This window comes from Centruroides sculpturatus, unplaced genomic scaffold, assembly GCF_000671375.1.
Source record: "Centruroides sculpturatus isolate CEXI.00-Female unplaced genomic scaffold, Cexi_2.0 scaffold14, whole genome shotgun sequence".
Taxonomy (NCBI): Eukaryota; Metazoa; Arthropoda; class Arachnida; order Scorpiones; family Buthidae; genus Centruroides; species Centruroides sculpturatus.
In genome coordinates this window covers 546,793-567,328 of record NW_019384312.1, presented here as the reverse complement: position 1 = coordinate 567,328, position 20,536 = coordinate 546,793, and the positions used below count along the sequence as shown (strand labels likewise).

The 20,536-nt window shown below is 29.8% G+C and overlaps 3 protein-coding genes across 3 annotated transcripts in view; 2 read left to right on the top strand and 1 right to left on the bottom strand.

The window, feature by feature from the left end:
* LOC111622108 (probable phosphoserine aminotransferase) overlaps nucleotides 1–13,534 on the bottom strand; it is a 37,542-nt gene extending 24,008 nt beyond the window's left edge. The window contains exon 1 of the mRNA XM_023364428.1: nucleotides 13,384–13,534. Coding sequence (XP_023220196.1) covers nucleotides 13,384–13,443 — 60 coding nt within the window. The 5' untranslated portion in view covers nucleotides 13,444–13,534. The remainder of the gene's footprint in view (nucleotides 1–13,383) is intronic.
* On the top strand, nucleotides 1,194–8,303 carry LOC111622099. The gene is made up of 4 exons (XM_023364418.1): nucleotides 1,194–2,818; nucleotides 2,886–3,301; nucleotides 3,456–3,610; nucleotides 5,391–8,303. Exons 1-4 carry the CDS (start codon nucleotides 1,495–1,497, stop codon nucleotides 8,101–8,103), a joined length of 4,608 nt encoding a protein of 1,535 aa, XP_023220186.1. The 5' UTR covers nucleotides 1,194–1,494; the 3' UTR covers nucleotides 8,104–8,303.
* A 5,061-nt stretch (nucleotides 13,535–18,595) lies between the features above and the next one.
* The window catches only part of LOC111622115 (pyruvate kinase PKM-like), a 45,034-nt gene continuing 43,093 nt past the window's right edge, over nucleotides 18,596–20,536 (top strand). Inside the window, exon 1 of the mRNA XM_023364441.1 lies at nucleotides 18,596–18,624. Coding sequence (XP_023220209.1) covers nucleotides 18,611–18,624 — 14 coding nt within the window. The 5' untranslated portion in view covers nucleotides 18,596–18,610. The remainder of the gene's footprint in view (nucleotides 18,625–20,536) is intronic.

Below are 20,536 nucleotides of genomic sequence, written 5' to 3'. Positions count from 1 at the left end.
TAATAGATAAAACTGAAGAGTTTATTGTGTACTGACTGGAGAAAAATTATTATTAAAAGTGTGTGATGGGTTATTTTCACAAAGCAAAAGGAAGAAAACCATATTGCAATGTGGCCTTGGCACAACTGGAACTAATTGTGCAAACGTACTGTACAATCATCCCTGTACTACTATGGATGAAGAGTAAACTTTTATATATTGTATATACATTGTGTACAAGCCATATTCCTGTACTTGGTTTATTTATTTACAATGGTAAGGGAAAGGCAGAGCCTCTGGTCCCCTCTTTGGTAACGCCACAGCACCGAAACACTTAATTTCAACACACTCGAAAAATGTTTTTATATTACATATTATTATTATTATTATATTAGATTGTGTGTTGTACTGTACGTTATTAAGAAAACTTTGTAAGAAATAATTTTCACGTGAACTGCGATAATGTGGATCCTAATCTCTATGAGGCAACCTGATAATCTAAGACCTTGATTACAATCGCGTGCCTTGTTCTTTTTTATTCTAAACAATGGCAATTAAAACTTAAAAAGGAAGTTTTACTTTCGGTTTTGAATTTTATTAATTTACATCGAATTTTTTATAAACACGAGAAATAAATGCCCTTAGAAACAAACCTCTAAATCAAGAGGTTAAATCTTGAAAACGGTTACTTTGCTTAGTGCCCAAAGATGGGAGTTAAATCAGTATACTTTCTTTAATTTTATTTAATAGATAAAACTGAAGAGTTTATTGTGTACTGACTGGAGAAAAATTATTATTATTAAAAGTGTGTGGTGGGTTATTTTCACAAAGTAAAAGGAAGAAAACCACATTGCAATGTGATTTTCTTCCTTTTACTTTGCACGTTTGCACAATTAGTTGCACTTGTACAGTACGTGCAACTGCAACGTAATTGTGCAAACGTGCTTTGTACTTTTGTACAATTGTGCAAAAGTACAAAGCACGTTTGCACAATTAGTTGCACATTGCAATGTGCCAAGGCCACATTGCAATGTGGCCTTGGCACAACTGGAACTAATTGTGCAAACGTACTGTACATTCATCCCTGTACTACTGTGGATGAAGAGTAAACTTTTATATATTGTATATACATTGTGTACAAGCCATATTCCTGTACTTGGTTTATTTATTTACAATGGTAAGGGAAAGGCAGAGCCTCTGGTCCCCTCTTTGGTAACGCCACAGCACCGAAACACTTAATTTCAACACACTCGAAAAATGTTTTTATATTACATATTATTATTATTATTATATTAGATTGTATGTTGTACTGTACGTTATTAAGAAAACTTTGTAAGAAATAATTTTCACGTGAATTCCAATTAAAAAATAATCTGGCAACTCGTTCTACGTGAAGAGTTCTACTTGAATTTGTTCCATGAAAGAAAAAAATAGAACATTGTGAATTTTTATCTTTAAGTGACTTTCATCATTTAATAACAGAAAATACGAATTATTTTAAATTGTCGTGACAAAATGTCGTATTTTATGACGATTTATTTTATCTTATTCTTCTGTTTAACCGGTTTTAATGATAAAATGGAAGCGTCCGTTCCTCGAAGGTATCCCGTTCCATTTCTTAAGAACTATGAAATTCTGTATCTTTCCAGATCTAAGAACGAAAGCAACATTAAAACAGGAAGACAGATGATGACATTCAGAAGAGAGCGTAGTTTAAATAAGAAGAAAGTAAATTTAGAATTTTTTGCCTTCCGTCGCCATTTTCGTATTGTCGCAGAACCATCAATGGAGGATGTGGTGGCTGTGGACACATTAGTACAATTTTACGATGCAAACAGCAGTGAAATATCAAAACTAAATGATCTTGGAGTTGAAGTGTACAAGGGTGTACTAATAGATGTTCCTCAATCATTTGTAATTGGATATTTTAACAATGGAATCTTTCAGAGTGTCATTCAATGGCAAGAAATATTATATAATATTGAACCCGCATCAAATTATATTAACGATCAAGTAAATTTTGATGCTGTTATCTATAGAGATTCGGATATAATTGCTGATGAAAGTAATTACTTAAAATGTAATAATTTGGAAAGAATTAAGAGGCATATAATTAACAGTAAATCTTCATTTCGTAATTGGAGAAACAGAAACGACAGGAATAATTTTAGTTTTACTAAAAAAGTTTGTACGATAGAAATGGTTATTGATCCTACATTATATAATGTTGATGGAAATTCCATCAATTATTTGTTACACGAAATGAGCGCTTATGTACAGTTTGCAGATAAGATTTTTCGTAATGCAGACTTCAACAGAAATTCTTTACCAGATAATATTGGCCTTCAGTTGAAAAAGATTACAGTTTTTAAGGACTGGAAAAACGAAAATTACCCTTTCAAAGCTACAGTTATGCAAAAATATGCGAGAGCTTCAACTTTGTTACAAGAAACTGGAAATTATCAGAATGAGTTTTGTTTAGTACACTTTTTTGTTCATTGTTTCTTCAAACATTTCAGAGGAGGGATAGCACGAATAGGATCGATAAGTGGAAATGGCATTTGTATGAATTCCAAAGTAGATAATATCTCTAGAAATACTGGAATTACTTCGACTAAAATCGGTGCTAGAATGAGACCCCGTTTAGAAATCGCATTGTCATTCGCTCATGGTATAGGGCATGGTTTCGGTGCATTTCACGATTACAATACGAATTCGAATATTTCTAAGAATACAGAGACATTCCTTATGCACAATATTATTAATCCAAATTCAAAAACTAAAATATTTTTATCTAATTATAGTATAGAGTCTATATCATCGTTGATTCATAGAAGAGGTCAGTATTATCAATTTTTAACATTTATATTTAAGAATGTTCCTGTTTAAGTACTTATTTTATTTAGGTGCTTGGTGTTTGAGTAAGCTAGAAATACCAAAATGTGGAAATGGTATCACTGAATCAGGAGAAGAATGCGACTGTGGCCCGAAAGAGAACTGCGATAATGTGGATCCTAATTGTGCTCCTGAAGGAAGTGTGAATGATATACCTTGCTTCATAAGAAGAAGCCAAAATAAAAGTTGTAGCTCCAGAGAATCGCCTTGTTGTACTCTGGATGGGCAAATAATATCAAGAGAGGAGTATAAAATATGCACTTCTCATTTGGAGCAATGCTTAGATGTAGTTTATTGTGATGGATGGTCGCCCGAATGCGAAAGAAGAACTTTAATATCGAATGGCGAATATTGTGCTGGCTATTCACGAACTTGTCTTAATGGAATTTGTAATGCAAGTGTTTGTTATCATCGTTTTCACTTGGAAGTAAGCTGCTTTTCAATCCAGCTAGGCATTTATTTTTTCATACATTATTATTAAATATTTAAAAATTATAATAGTAATATTTTGAACAATAATGTATCAATTTTTCTTTTAACTCAATAATGATTATATATTATCTGAAATTTTTTATATTTAGGAATGCGAATGTAGATCTAATCCGTGCGATATCTGCTGCTTAAAGGATAAGAAATGTCAGTCTCTTACACAGTTACGAGTAGGAGTTGCTGAAAATATTCTCTTTAGGAAACATCTTGGAGAGTTTTGTCTGGATGGGAGCGGATATTGTAATCAGTAAGTAATTGTTTAAATATACAATAAAATAAAAATGGAAGTAAATCGCAAAATCGAATCATAAAACTAAGCTTATGCTAATTTTAAGCTTTTTCGGGAATACGTAGAATCGCGGGCCTTTCTCACTTGCAAAGTGCACAAATCGATAAATCCGCTAATGTATGTACAGTACTACATATAGGATGTTCATAAAAGAATGGTGAGATTTCAGATTTAATTCCTTCAGTTTTCGATGAAATGTAATTTACACATTCTCGATTTAGCACTCAGCTGTCCAAATTTCATCTCGTATAGGAAGAGGCGACTCTAGGATATACGAAGCCCTAGGCAAAATTTATTTTTGCGGCCTATTAAAAGAGCGATGGGTATAGAGGATAGACTTACTTTGTTTACAATAATATGAACATTTTTAATATAGAAACAGATAGTAAAACACACAATAAAGTAATAAAAATACGTAGGCTACAATAGTTTTGCAATGAATTGGAAAATTCAATAGGTATACAGAAATTCATCTACAAAACTGTTCNGGGAATACGTAGAATCGCGGGCCTTTCTCACTTGCAAAGTGCACAAATCGATAAATCCGCTAATGTATGTACAGTACTACATATAGGATGTTCATAAAAGAATGGTGAGATTTCAGATTTAATTCCTTCAGTTTTCGATGAAATGTAATTTACACATTCTTAATTTATCACTCAGCTGTCCAAATTTCATCTCGTATAGGAAGAGGCAACCCTAGGATATACGAAGCCCTAGGCAAAATTTATTTTTGAGGACTGTTAAAAAGAGCGATGGGTGTAGAGGATAGACTTACTTCGTTTACAATAATATGAACATTTTTAATATAGAAACAGATAGTAAAACACACAATAAAGTAATAAAAATACGTAGGCTACAATAGTTTTGCAGTGAATTGGAAAATTCAATAAGTATACAAAAATTCATCTACAAAACTGTTCTCCTGCTTTTATTAATCAATTATAAAAAAAGCCAGTTCTATAGCAACATCTCTTTCAGTGGTCAAGATCAAAAATGAAGAAAGTCTCTTGACACATTGTTAATCTGAGTAGTTCAGGATTAATTTTAACTTTGAATGTGATCGTTCTGCAGATGCAACAGATAGCAGTACAATATTTTCAATTTTATAAATTAAATACTGAAATAGACTACTAAATCTGCAAGGCCTCTGAAGGCGCGAGACTCTTGCTATCGCCTCTTTCGCCTTTATGTAGGTATCGCCTCTGCGTATAGGGTGATCAGTTTCTCTCTCGTAGGCCCGCTCTTGGCTGGATTGGACGTGCTGCAGACACAATCACCTTATCCAAAGTGGACAGACCGCTCCCTGGACCTAACTGTACGTAATTCTTCCTATTGGAATTCGTGAAAAATACAATTCACATACCCTAATGCTCCAATCCCTCCGAGATTTCCGGAAAAGAAGTAACCGTGCTGTGGAGGATGTGATAATGGGCAGGCTCGATGGGATCTGGAAGGAATTTGAGTACTGCTTGGATGTGTGCCGGTGATGAAAAGCGTGCACACAGATAGACTTTGAATAATGCACATAATATTGGGCAGTTGCAGTTCCGAATGAGACATGCCATGACTATGATTAAGAATATAGAAAATACACGTCTGTGCAACCTTGCCATTCTTTTACGAATACTCCCGTATATGTGATACTTCGATAAATAAGAGGGGTATTGTTATTTTTTAAAAAATAATATTTTGATTAGAAACAAATTTAAATTAATAACCCGTTGTTCTTTTTCAGTGATTCGGAATGTATACTTTTCAAGCCAAAATATCATCCATTTGATGTCATAGAAAATTATCTCTCTCTAATTTTCTTCGTCATTCTTCTCTTGTTAGTTTTAATTTGTTTAATTATATTAGGAGTAATTAGTGTTAGACGTTATTTGAAGATTCGTTTAGTGAAGAATTTTCAAAATTTGCTGAAAACATTTGAAAATAATTTTCGTGAAGACTTAAATTTATTAGAAGAACGCAATAGAAAGAAATTTTTACGTCTAGCTGTATTATTCCCGACATTATCTCTTCAAAATATCTCAAATATGCTGAAGAAATTTGACGACGAGCATATTATAGCTGTGGAAATAATATTAAATGGGATACCAATAAGAAATAACTTTTCTAAAAATCTAGAAATCCCAAGTAGAAAACCTTACAAAGTTTTAAAAACATTAAAATCTGATTCTGATTTAATTCCATCATCAAAAGTTACACTGACTGAAACTCTTGATAAAGAGATTGATTCCATTCGTATTATTTCTCCGAAGTCTGATGATTCCGAAATTGTAATTGATACTGATGAAATCAAACATGAATCAAGATACGATAAATTTAAAAATATTTTAAAAGAGAAAACAAGCAAAGTAAAAAACATTATGAAAACCAAACCTTACAAAATTCCAAAATCACACGAACCATCTATTTTTAAAAGATTATTTGCTTCAAGAAAGATTGTCCCCGGGAAAATGGAATCTGAAGAGTCTTTACCATCATTATCGCATCTTAAAGTAACAGAAGAAACAAAATTTCCAGAAGAAGATGATAACGAAAAGTCTCTATCACCAATTGTAGAATATGAAGAATCTATATTTAAAGAAGAATTACCATCAAAATTATCCAAAGATATTTCAGAAATTATTCCTGAGAAAGCAGTTTCAGACGCATATGAAGAAGAGCAACGACAGAAATATATAGATAGAGTTTCTGAAATTTTATCACCTGATATTAAAGTTACACCTCAAAGATCTAAAGAAGTGTTTACAGTTAAAGATGAAGTAAAAAATGAAGAAATTAAATCTGCAACTGAGCCATTAGAACATGAAGAACTTGGCACAAAAATGACACGAGAGGAGCTTGAACAGGATAAAACGATCAGCGAAGAATCTAAAACGATATCGTTTATACCTAAAGAAATTTTACCAGAAGACGAGGAAAGCCAGAAACCTGAAATTATTAAAATTAAACCTACTGGAAAAAGTATAATTAAAAGATTGTTTTCTAGCGATACGTTTGAACCATCGTCTGCTGAAGTAACAGATGAAGAAATTTCCCCTGATAAAACTAGAACTACACCGAGTACATCTGCTGAGCAAGAACGATTAATATCACTTTCAGAAATCCCTGCAACAAGTAAAGATTATTTACAAAAAAAGCCTGTTGAAAAAATTTCGAAACGAAAATCTGAAGACAAAGAAAAAAGAGAATTTCCTTTTTTTCGAAAGCGAAAAGTTTTATTGAAAAGCAGTGAGACTCCTTCATTTGAAGATGCCACAAAAGTTAAAAGAAAGGGCATTATCGATTACATTCCAAAATTTTTACAATATTATGTAGCTCCCAAAAGAAAGGGAAAAGTAGTCTTTCCGGATGAGAGTAAATCATCTACTGAAACATACAATGAAATCATATCTAAAATAGATAAAGAATCTGATTTAACACCAATCATTCCTGTATCACCGATGATAAAATCTGAACTTGAAGTTACTGAAATAGATGAACTCCAAAAGCCTGAAGATAAAATTACAAAACCTGATAAATATTTCTCTGATATAAGCAGCCTTGAGCCGGATAAAGAAAGACGATTAAAAGTTACTAAATTTAAGAAAGGAATTCCATCTGATACAATAGCATTTCCCGAAAAAATTAGTGAGCCTGCCAAAAAAGTTAAATTCGAAGATAAGAAGTACTCTCCTCAGGATGTTCGAGAAATTAAATCCCGATACAAAAGATCCAGGCGTGATAAAGATTCATCAGAATCATTGCACAAACGAACTATTCGAAGAAGAAGAAGTATATCTGAAAAACCATCAGAAGATAAACGAAAACAATATAAGAAGAGACGTACAGATATACAATTATGGGATACATCAGATGAAACTGAAGAGGAAGAGGCAATTTCTGAAAAACAGAAAGATGTACTTCCGCCCATAACTCGTAAATCTAAAGTAAAACTCTATAAATTTAGAGGGTGGCCCATACCTTCATCGTCAAGCGGATCAGACGAACAGTTTGAATCATCATTGTTCGGACCTAAAAGTTTCATTCGGACAATTACTGAACCTTTCAGCAATGGAGTACCTGTAATATCCGATGATTCCCTAGAAACTGTTAAAATCATCTCTGATAAAATAAGCAAACCTGTGATAAGTGAACCTAAAACACCCTTAAATGTCATCGTTGATATTCCAGTTTCAACACAAATGTCCGAACCTTCAACTTCTACAGGGATTAGTGAAGATAGGTCTGTAGATTCACGTGTAACACTCAAAAAGAAGAAAATACCAAAATACAGATCCCAAATTAGACAGAAACAATATTCTAGAAGACTTTCACCAAGACCATTATCTCCAAGAAGTACGTCATCCAGAGAAAGAAAAGAAAAATTAAAGGTAAAACCAAAGAGAAAGATGAAACGTCGTTATGCAAAGCCGAAACAAAGAAACTGGTCGAAACTGTAATATGAGGAAATTTCTAAAACACTTTTATATTAGTAAATAGATGCTTAATGAATAAAAACACTCACAAACCTGACGATTATTCTAGATATCAATTTTGTAATACATTTAAGTAATAATTTATATAGAAATCAAATATAAATTCACATTCAAATAAGTGTTATTGTATAAACAAATAATTGTTATTGTATAAACAAACAATTGTCTAGCATCATTTTTATATTTATATTGTTATTATAAATAAAATTTCAAATTTCATTCACATTTTTATTTATTTCTTTTTACAGCATTTTAGATTTGTTTAAAGTAATTTTTTTTACTCTTTCCGCCCTGTGGGCACTAGGAGGGCCTCTTTTTGCAGGCCCATTATGGGTTCAGCCAGGCCCACAATGGGGCTGCCGGGTGGTGAGGGACGGGGCCCGACATATCTGAATGGACCACCCCCGACAAATTTCTGGGGATTTTTTCGACCCGTTCGGATTTTACCCGGATCCCCCAGAGCGGTAGGCTGCTACCTTGGCCGCTCGGCCATCCGGCCTGTTTAAAGTAATTGAAGACCTTAGAGCAGTAATGAGTAAGCGGTGTGCGTGCCGCTTGCAGCCTTCAAGATCCTAATTTGTTGCCACTACGTAAGAAAAAAAAATGCATGCGGCCCTCACTCAGAAAGTTTGCTCATCACTGCTTACGGCAACAAAAGGTTAAATCACATTTTATAAAAACAGAAAATATGAATGCTAAAATTAAAGTGATAGCAATGGGCAATTGAGGCAATAAGAGAAATCTCTTATCAAGAACTTTGAAAAACTATTGCATTTATCTGAAAAATTTATTTAATATGATATGATAGTGGTATATAAATCGTGACGTAGTCAATCGATTAAACTTATGAATTTTAATCTTATCAGAACACTTTGATTGCAGCTTTCACTCCTATTACTTTTTAAATGTTAGAAAACTTTATCTAAATTCTATATGAATCATCATTCCACTAGAATATAATTTAACTTGATCGGATAGTTCAAATAGAGATGTAATTGGTTTAGTATATAATTTTTAGTATTACTAAAATTAATTTAAAAATAATTTTATAAAAAGCAGTTTGAAGTGATCATGGTCGCGAATATCACCGAGTTGTCTACAGTAATAGATCTACACACAAGTTTGAATTTGAAAATTACATAATTTGATGATAATGCCCTTTGCATTGCCAAATCGTACACTTCATTAATTTCATGAATACTGAAAGGTTTCTCTATTTACTAAGTTATTTACAGGAAAGAGTCGTTCACAGGTATTTATTGGCGCTTTAAGAGGTAGCGCTATTTAGGAGGAGGTTATATCAAGGTTTGGTTGTTTATAAATGTCATTTTACCGATAAGCGAATTTGAGAAAGTAGAGATTAAAAATTTACATTTCTTTAACTATAGGAATTTTCTAATTATTAATTGAAATAATGTAGGCATATTAATACAATTTACACTAGAGTCAACGAAAGAATAAATATCAAATACGGTGTTTTTTTAATTAAAAATTATTTTAAATTCAGTGTATGGATTATAACTATTGATTGAAAAAAAGAAGAATTAAATATTTAATTTAAAACGCGACTATACTGAATAGCAAATTCAATCTTTATATATCATATACTTTATTTGCACTCTTAGACAAATCCATCATTCTTACATTAATTATAATTGGTGCAATCCAAGTACCAATCCAAGTAATAGTACGCAACCAAGCGAGCAAGCCAGTAACATATTTCGATTCATAGGAAATGAACTACGTCCTTGATTTCTTTTAGTAATGGCTTGTCACCTAGAAGCAGCAAATCTATACACAATTACTTTCGTGTTTTTCAGTGTGACTGATATGGGATTTCGCGTGGCGAGGCGATAAAGGCACCAGTCTGCCGCTCTGGAGGAGCGGCAGACTGGTGCCTTTTAGAAATTTTCGTGAATGATGGAGCCAATTCATAGGCAAGCCTATTCTTTCATGGACACGAAAAAAGCTCCTTAGTGCTCATAAGACGGAATTATAAGAAGTACAATTGACGTAATTAAAATTTGTAAATGCGCATCAAAAACCACCTCAAAATTTAAGTGGCTAATAAAAATTATGTTTTATACTAGAAAATACATGTACAGAGCTATGCTTTGAAATCAATTAAAAGCGCATTGATAACAACAGTATCAGTTTAAAATTATAAAATGATAAAACTGGTTACAAGGTCGTTGTCTCAGATATGTTACCGAATGACTTTTTTTTCTAACCTGAATTCTTTTATACAAGCGAAAAAATTATTTATTTTCAAAATNTTCAAATTTCATTCACATTTTTATTTATTTCTTTTTACAGCATTTTAGATTTGTTTAAAGTAATTTTTTTTACTCTTTCCGCCCTGTGGGCACTAGGAGGGCCTCTTTTTGCAGGCCCATTATGGGTTCAGCCAGGCCCACAATGGGGCTGCCGGGTGGTGAGGGACGGGGCCCGACATATCTGAATGGACCACCCCCGACAAATTTCTGGGGATTTTTTCGACCCGTTCGGATTTTACCCGGATCCCCCAGAGCGGTAGGCTGCTACCTTGGCCGCTCGGCCATCCGGCCTGTTTAAAGTAATTGAAGACCTTATAGCAGTAATGAGTAAGCGGTGTGCGTGCCGCTTGCAGCCTTCAAGATCCTAATTTGTTGCCACTACGTAAGAAAAAAAAATGCATGCGGCCCTCACTCAGAAAGTTTGCTCATCACTGCTTACGGCAACAAAAGGTTAAATCACATTTTATAAAAACAGAAAATATGAATGCTAAAATTAAAGTGATAGCAATGGGCAATTGAGGCAATAAGAGAAATCTCTTATCAAGAACTTTGAAAAACTATTGCATTTATCTGAAAAATTTATTTAATACGATATGATAGTGGTATATAAATCGTGACGTAGTCAATCGATTAAACTTATGAATTTTAATCTTATCAGAACACTTTGATTGCAGCTTTCACTCCTATTACTTTTTAAATGTTAAAAAACTTTATCTAAATTCTGTATGAATCACTATTCCACTAGAATATAATTTAACTTGATCGGATAGTTCAAATAGAGATGTAATTGGTTTAGTATATAATTTTTAATATTACTAAAATTAGTTTAAAAATAATTTTATAAAAAGCAGTTTGAAGTGATCATGGTCGCGAATATCACTGAGTTGTCTACAGTAATAGGTCTATACACAAGTTTGAATTTGAAAATTACACGATTTGGTGATAATGCCCTTTGCATTGCCAAATCGTACACTTTATTAATTTCATGAATACTGAAAGGTTTCTCTATTTACTAAGTTATATTTACAGGAAAGAGTCGTTCACAGGTATTTATTGGCGCTTTAAGAGGTAGCGCTATTTAGGAGGAGGTTATATCAAGGTTTGGTTGTTTATAAATGTCATTTTACCGATAAGCGAATTTGAGAAAGTAGAGGTTAAAAATTTACATTTCTTTAACTATAGGAATTTTCTAATTATTAACTGAAATAATGTAGGCATATTAAAACGAAAACATAACTGAAATGGAAACTCTATATGTTTCAGTTCTGTTTCTGAGTTTCTGTTTTCAGTTAATGTGGAGTCCAAGCTTAACAGTTCTGTTATGCTCAAGAGCGCGAGAAAGTCCAAATCAAAGTGCTTCAAGAATATGGACATTACAAAATTTGAAACCGAATGAAAATCAAACAGAAAGGCCTGGATGACTACAGAAATTATGACAAGTGTGTATGGCTTGAACAGCTGAACGGAAAGATGTTGCACCAAAACAGAAAAGTACTTTTGTTTTTTGACAGTGCTGAATCCAGATAACCAGCTCGAAAATGTCAAGATATTTCTACCGTCGAATGTCACTTTACTCTTTGAATCTTCGTATTCAGGCGTTATTCAAAGTTTTAACGTCAAATATAGACAATTGGTTATGAAGCACATAATCGTAGATGTAGGTCGTGGAGCATCTCTATAAATTCTGACAAACAACTTAATATCTTCCAAGCAATTTCGTGAATTTCAAGTGCTTGTCGACACGTTCTTCCATTAACAATTCTCTTATTTCTTCAAAAAAAAAAAAGGATTTCCATTTCCTTCCAGCAATGAGGATGCTTACAGTTTTGCGGTAACTATTAGAAATGATGTAAACTTATTTCTTTATCGAGACAAATGAGTATTTTATTATTTTAAACCTATTGGGAAAAAACTGAATTCCTTTATAAATAATAAGAAGATNCGTAAATGATGGAGCCAATTCATAGGCAAGCCTATTCTTTCATGGACACGAAAAAAGCTCCTTAGTGCTCATAAGACGGAATTATAAGAAGTACAATTGACGTAATTAAAATTTGTAAATGCGCATCAAAAACCACCTCAAAATTTAAGTGGCTAATAAAAATTATGTTTTATACTAGAAAATACATGTACAGAGCTATGCTTTGAAATCAATTAAAAGCGCATTGATAACAACAGTATCAGTTTAAAATTATAAAATGATAAAACTGGTTACAAGGTCGTTGTCTCAGACATGTTACCGAATGACTTTTTTTTCTAACCTGAATTCTTTTATACAAGCGAAAAAATTATTTATTTTCAAAATTATTAATTATAGTTATATTTTATAAATAATAATAATTATTATTATAGTCACATTCTTAATAAAATAAATATTTCAATAATATTTAACCGATTCAATTTTTAAATAATTTAATTAATTAAAATTGCTCAAATGTCATCACTAGTAGAGGGCGCGACCGTAAAAGCAGCCGCTCTACCGCTCTTATGCAAGTAACGATGAGAGAAGTTTTTTTTCTTTTCAAAAAAATGTAAAATTTATTTTGAAATATAAGTTCAAAATATTAGATTTTTTTATATACAGATTGATTTATAATAATAAAATAATAACAATTCTGTGTCAGCATTACTTTGTAATTTAAATTATACAATTGATGAAATTCAAATTACGTCATAATTCCGTAGTGTTATCAAGTGTTACAATACGTAAGCATTATAATCATTTATAATAATAATTTAACCCTTTAAAGCAGGAAATTTACGTTGATATTGTTCTCAAATTACAGACAGACAAAAAACAACTAGAAAACACAATGGAAAATAGCAAACTTATTGTAATTTGATGTTTATTAATTTCTCTAAAATAATTAATGCATTGTTAATGGACACGCTTTAATCAAATGCATTTCAAATTATAAATTATTTTTATACATTTAAATTAATTAATGATCAAAATTATCTCTCTTACCTCCGTGGGAACTTTGGACGGTCCTGCCCCGAAATTAATAACTCTTCCTCCTGACATCATTATTGTAGAAACTATGTTTAATCAAGCGTTAAAAATTAAAAGGAAAACTATTTGATATCAGTACGTAAAATACATTGATACCATTGACGTCACGAAATATTATCAATATGAGCGCCTCTAGTATTTATATTAATATATAAAATTTAAACAATATTGACGTCAATAATTATGAATTATTTAATTTTATTCAAATTAAATATTTCTTTAATTAAATTAATATTTTAAGGAGACAATTTTGTGGATATTTTGATCGTAGCGCCTCTCTATAGTTCTAAGTAAAGGTCATGTTGTGAAGGGCGTTTTAAACCGGCAAAGCTATAGAGAAGACAGCGGCAATAAAAGTTCTCCTGTTAAATTTTGCTATTTTATGATAAAAAGGTGAATCATATTAAGTTCCTATTGCATTATATTTAATGTTTATGATCATTTCTAATGTATTAATCGTGTGTAATTTAAAATATTAACCCGAAAACGCAGTGATTTGAATGCGTATTAGTAGAAGTTACTTTTAGGTCAATGCTTGTATACTTATATATGTGTAATTTATCTAAAGGTAACTTCTACTAATTTTCTATTTTGAACTTGGTTTTTTTACTTAAAAATTAAACTTAATACTTTCTAAATTATTATTAAAATATAATTGAATTAGTAAGAAGATAAATGAGTTATAAACGTGCAAAAATTATCAAATAATTATATTTTTTTAATGAGAAAATGTTGAAGAAAACCTGCTTTTTTTTTTTTATTATCTTCTAATCCTTTTGTAATGAATAGAATCTTTTTCAGTATTTCCTGTTCTATACAGTAACATCTGCTTTGAAAGTCAACTTTCAGCTTTTGTTCCTTTTTAAATTTCAGTTGTAATGGCATAGCCAGACAGGGCATTGAAGTTCAAACAGTCTGGCAGCCAAGTTTAGAATATTTGTATGACAGTGAAACCTTCAGTTGTTCCAATTTTGTCTTTGATTATACTATTATGCAATTTATTATCTAATTTATATATGTGAGAATGTAAATTTTAGCTGAAATGTACAAATTTTAAAAATAAATCCAGGCTAAGATTTAAAGGTTGTTTTGATATATTAGTTACTGGATTTTATTGAATATATTATACTCTCACTAAAAATATATATTGATGATCTATACTAATCAATAACTTTAAATTATGCTNACATTGATACCATTGACGTCACGAAATATTATCAATATGAGCGCCTCTAGTATTTATATTAATATATAAAATTTAAACAATATTGACGTCAATAATTATGAATTATTTAATTTTATTCAAATTAAATATTTCTTTAATTAAATTAATATTTTAAGGAGACAATTTTGTGGATATTTTGATCGTAGCGCCTCTCTATAGTTCTAAGTAAAGGTCATGTTGTGAAGGGCGTTTTAAACCGGCAAAGCTATAGAGAAGACAGCGGCAATAAAAGTTCTCCTGTTAAATTTTGCTATTTTATGATAAAAAGGTGAATCATATTAAGTTCCTATTGCATTATATTTAATGTTTATGATCATTTCTAATGTATTAATCGTGTGTAATTTAAAATATTAACCCGAAAACGCAGTGATTTGAATGCGTATTAGTAGAAGTTACTTTTAGGTCAACTGCCTATATGTTATATATGGATAAATTAACTAAAATTATATATAATTTACCAAACTATAACTTAATAATTTTTAGAAATGCTTGCATGTATTTAATTAATTTAATTGAAAAATTAAGTGGTTTACTCATTCATAATTTGATCTATAGTTACGTATCAATCTGTAATTACTTTTATAGAATACAATATATGTTACTAATGTATTTTATGAATATATTTGGTATGTGACTAGCTGTAATTTAAATTCCTATTATTCAATGAACTAAAAATTGATGAAAGTAATTAGAATTTTCTTACACATACTTTTAAACTGCAAAGAGTAGAAATTTTTTAAATTTAAAATCTAGTAATGTGATTGCAATAGGTTATATCTGCTAGTAATTAAATTTAGACACTAGTAAATTTAATCTATTGATAGTGTATCTCTGCTATCAGCAGATTAATTGTATTAGTGGATAAATATATCCTTCAGTATCTCTTCTGAAGATGGTCTCCAAATCTGATTATTTTTTTCTTTACAGATTTGTTTTAAGAAAAAATTGAAAAAAATTAGTTATTTAAAATTTACTTTATTTCTATTATCCACTGACTTTTAACTGCAATCTACAAAATGTATAATTTCTCAACTATACCAATAAAAATTTGCAACAGCAAATCCAGAAATATGATGATTCTTTAAGTTAATCAGCAAATATGTCAGTCAAAAATGACAGGTAAATTTAAAACGTTCAGAAAAAATTTAAATTGCAAAATCATATATTGTTCAATACGGGATATAAATATATTTTTTAAAAAAATGTTTAAAAAAAATGCATTGATTAGATGTAATTTCTGTAAAATTCAGCGGAATCTGACTAAAGTTTGTAAATATTTGAATAGAAGTTTTATGGATATTTAAATATAGCTTTTAGATGACTGATCATACTGCAAATGGCATTTTTCATATAAAGGTTTTCTGAATTTTTTTTTTTTAGTTCAGATTAAATCCTGTTAAAATAAATCTTGAATTTCCTTTATTTTATTCAAACACAAAGCAGTTAGGAGTAATATAAGATTTAAGTGGAAACTCTTCTAAAAGTCATTCATTAAATAATAAATATGAATGGAAAAAATTTATTTTTTGTAATTTTTTTTTAAATAAAAATTTCGCATGATACAATCAACACACAAAAACTGGATAATTACTAAAAAAAGAAATTTTGCAATTAGTCAATTAAAACAAAAGCTTAATGTCTAAATTCTTCCGAGAAAAGCAAAATGCTCACCGCAGCTGCCTTTTTAAACCTAAACGCTTTGAATCCGAAGCACAAATGGTCGACCATCGAACTATGTGCAGAGATGTCAAAACACAAATTGTCATCAGATTAAGTACCTGATAATAGCTGAAAGCTATTGAAAACATTTATAAATCTTGCATGTTTCTTACTTGAGTTTGGTTTATGTTTTGTTAAGAATTTCCAAGTTTATTACAGTTTTTTCTATTTTAAAATTTTGATGAAATAGTGAAATAGAGATGTTTATAACTGTTTAAAATAAAAGCATAACAGTAAAATTCATAATTGTATTTCAATTTTTGGGGTAAATTGTAAAATTGATTTCAAATGGCTATTTTTGGGTTCTTTTGGGTTTATTTGACAAATAAAATAAAATACTACATCTTTAGTATTTTGAAAAATAAAATGGTACTTATTAATTTCAATTATCAAACAAATTATCACTAGATATAGGCAATATTTTAACCTAAATTAACCATCTGTAAATTTTTATACTAATTTAGTAAAGTTGCAATGTGAAAAATATTTATTTTTGCATTCAGCTTGAAGCAAAAAAGTAGTATATTGATGATTATTAGAATGCACTGAACTTGTTAGATCTTTTAATTTAAATCTTTAACCAAGTGAATGTTTAGCAGAACATAGATTAACTTTCTTCATTGACTCTACTAGATTTACATTTTTAAAAAAAGTGATAAAATTGAGCAGTTTTGACTATAGTAATATACTTAAGTGGACACTTCCTCAGTTAAAAGAGTCCTAAATTTAACCATAAATATTTTTGAGAATTGTTTCTCGGCTTCAGATCCTCTTCTAAATAGAGGATTTGAAGCTGAGAAATCAGTCCCCAAAATATTTCAGTTGTTAAATTTAGAATTTCTTTAATTAGTTACCTTAAATTTGTGTTACTAAAATGGAATTGTATAAAAATAGTTTAGTTTTGAGTTATTGTTTAATTAATTAATAGTTTAACAAGGCTTTTTGATATAAGCATAGTTTTCAAATGAAATTTCATTATATATTGAGTTGCAGCATTTTTTTAAAGTAAAAGAAAATAAAAATAAACCCAAATTCAGCAACATTGTTAATTACATCTTAGTTTTTAGGTTCAAATAGATCACTGTTGAGAGATTTGAACTGCAGAATTTGTACTTGAATCTGTAAGAATAAAGATAATGGTCTTCTAAGTCACAGAACAAGTAATGTTCTGGCTTTTAAATAATAATAAATTACTAATGGATATTGTTTAATGGTATTCATTACTGTTTTAAAATTCTGATAGGAAAATTTGTTTTTATACTGTTAAAAGCAAACTAATAACAGATGCAAAAAATGTTGTAAAGATAGGTCTATATGAACTGTGCAGATATTCTACAAACTAAATAAAGCATTACTATTGGCTCAGGATGGGTTTGTAATTATACGAATCATTAAAGATGATAAAGGAACAGTCAGGTGATAAATTTGAACTCAGGGGTAATCACTCTAATGCTTTGCCAGCTGAGTCAACTGAACTTGCTACTTGACAGTGAATTTAGTAAATTTAACTGACAATAACAGCTGTCATATTTAAAAGCTCAATAATAATAATAATAATAATAATATATTATATAAATTTGGAATTCAGAATAATAATGTGTAAAAATTAGAAATTTTCTGAATAAGAGACTTCAGTTTTTTTAGGGTAAACTTTATCAAACCTTATTTATGTTTGGAATATTTATAAGCTTTTCAGAATTTTATTCAAAATTATAAAGTTAATTTTATCAAACCAAGTCTGTTTACTTGCAGAATAAAGTACTTTAGGATATGTCAACTGTAATTTGTAATGAATTTTTTTCATAGATGGATGTCCTTCAATTCACCTTTATCATTTTGCTCGATTCTATTCCTACTATTTTTAAATATAGTTTGAATATTAATTAATACTACTATTAGTTTAAAATAACATTTAAAAATTTTAAGTTATTTAAAAATTATCTCCATGTTGTTTTTTTCTTGATGTAATAATTCTATTTTGCTAGATTAAAGACTTTTTAATTTCCTAAAATAAGTTTTAGTTTGAAGGTGATCTTCAGAATTTAGTTTTTGGGTAGCAATATTCTGCTTTCATAACTTTCTTTTGATAGATTAAGTATACATATAAGCTATACATAGTAATCATATATTACAAGTATGAATTCCAATTATACTAGTTAATCATTGCTGTTTATATTAAAAATAATTTTTAAAAATTTACTACTACTAGTCTATTGTTGGAAGTCAATATATATACATATGTGCAATTTGAAGTAAGTGATTTTAAGAAATTATTTTTTAAATTTTGAATTTGTTAATTTTTACAATAAAAATAATTTAATGTGGCATAGTTTATTTAGGCTTGAAGATTGATCCAAATGACTTTAAAAGGCTGCCAATATACATTATATATCAAATTCTTTGTTTAGATGTATTTTTCTTTAAATTTTAAATATTGTTTTTAGATTGACGAAATGGAAGAATATTATTACAAAATACATATTATTTATAAAGGAATTATTTTATGTTAACAAACATTTTTCTGAATAAATTTTTGCATACATCTATACTTTATAAAGAGGTAAAGTTTGTAAGTTTGGATGTAGGAGGTAATCTCTGAAACTACTCATCTGATTTCAAAAATTCTTTCACCAATATTTAGAATGGACCTTCAGGGTGGACATAGTCTGTATATTATTCCGTTAAATGTATAAATTAAAAGATATCATCTAGGTAAACATTATATTTTTTGGTGTCGGCGAGGGTCAAGACATGTACATATACGAGATAGGTAACCATGCGGTGCAGTTGTGTGGTTGGAGAGATATGCAGTGCACATGTCTGAACTTGTATATTATATAATGTCGAAATTCCCCCGTGGGGAGAGGGACAAAATTAAGGCTTACCATTAAGAACTCTGCTTCTATTATACTACTTTAGATGCAGTTTTTTGTGTTTTTGATTGCATTTTAATAGGGTACATCAAGAGAATGTATACTAAAAAGGGATTTTTTGAAATTCCACCCCATGGGGAGTGTTATACATTTATAATAGATACATTTTGAGACACAGCAACACGTGGTCAGGTACAGCTAGTAAGAAAATATTTTTATATATTTCAAAATATTTTAAAAGGAAAAATTTTTGAAATATTTCAAATTAATTTATTAAATGTTACTTTGATATTTTAAGCATTCTTCAGGGATTTAAATTACTATAATAATGTCAACTTACAAAAATATTTTAAGCATGTTTTTTTTATTAGGAATGTTTATCATACTATAGGCTTATTGTTATGTAATTAGTATATTACTCAAAGCTTAAATATTGCAAGTCATTTTTTAATATTCTGAGGTAAGAAATTATTTTAACATCAGAAATTTTGACATTTTTAAAAAAACAATTTTTCAGTATTAAAATAAAAATAAGAACAGTTTAGGTTTCTAGTATATGCAAAATTATGTAGTGAAATTCTTTTCTACTGATCTAAGAATTAGTAATTAAAAAATCTGAATGTAAGGATTAAATAATTGACAATTTTCCTTTGTATAATTTTTAAATCTTAGCATAATTGATAGCCTATATTAAATGTTACTAAAGATCATTTTTCAAGTAGTTTTATCTATAGAAATGTTTTATTGCATTAAAAAAATAATACAATAGAGAATCAATTAAACATTGAGAGTATTAGGTATTACCTGTAATTTATATAGGGTCCAGCAGGAAAACGGGTGATTTATAGATGTTTGCAATCTTGTACAAGAAAGTTAATAACGAATATAATTTGACATTTGTTTTGAAGATGACATCACGCAAGTGGCCCTTATTTGTGGTGCAAACTTTCTTCACATCTTTGAAGCATGTCATTCATAAAGCTGTACAACATATTCTTCGGTATGTTATTGATTGCATTGCAAATGTTTGCCTTGAATTTCAATATTTTTTTGGATGATCTTCATATACTACACTGTCTACAAAAATATTGAAACTTTTAAGCCAAAAAAAATGCCATGTATTCAATAATGTATTTGGAATGTGGTGTGCAGCTCTATGCATGACATACTTCAAAGATGTGAAGAAAGTTTGTGCCACAAATAAGGGTCACTTACGTGATGTCATCTTCAAAACATAAATGGCAAACTGTTTGAAATCTTGTACATGAATTTGTTTAAAAATATTCAAATA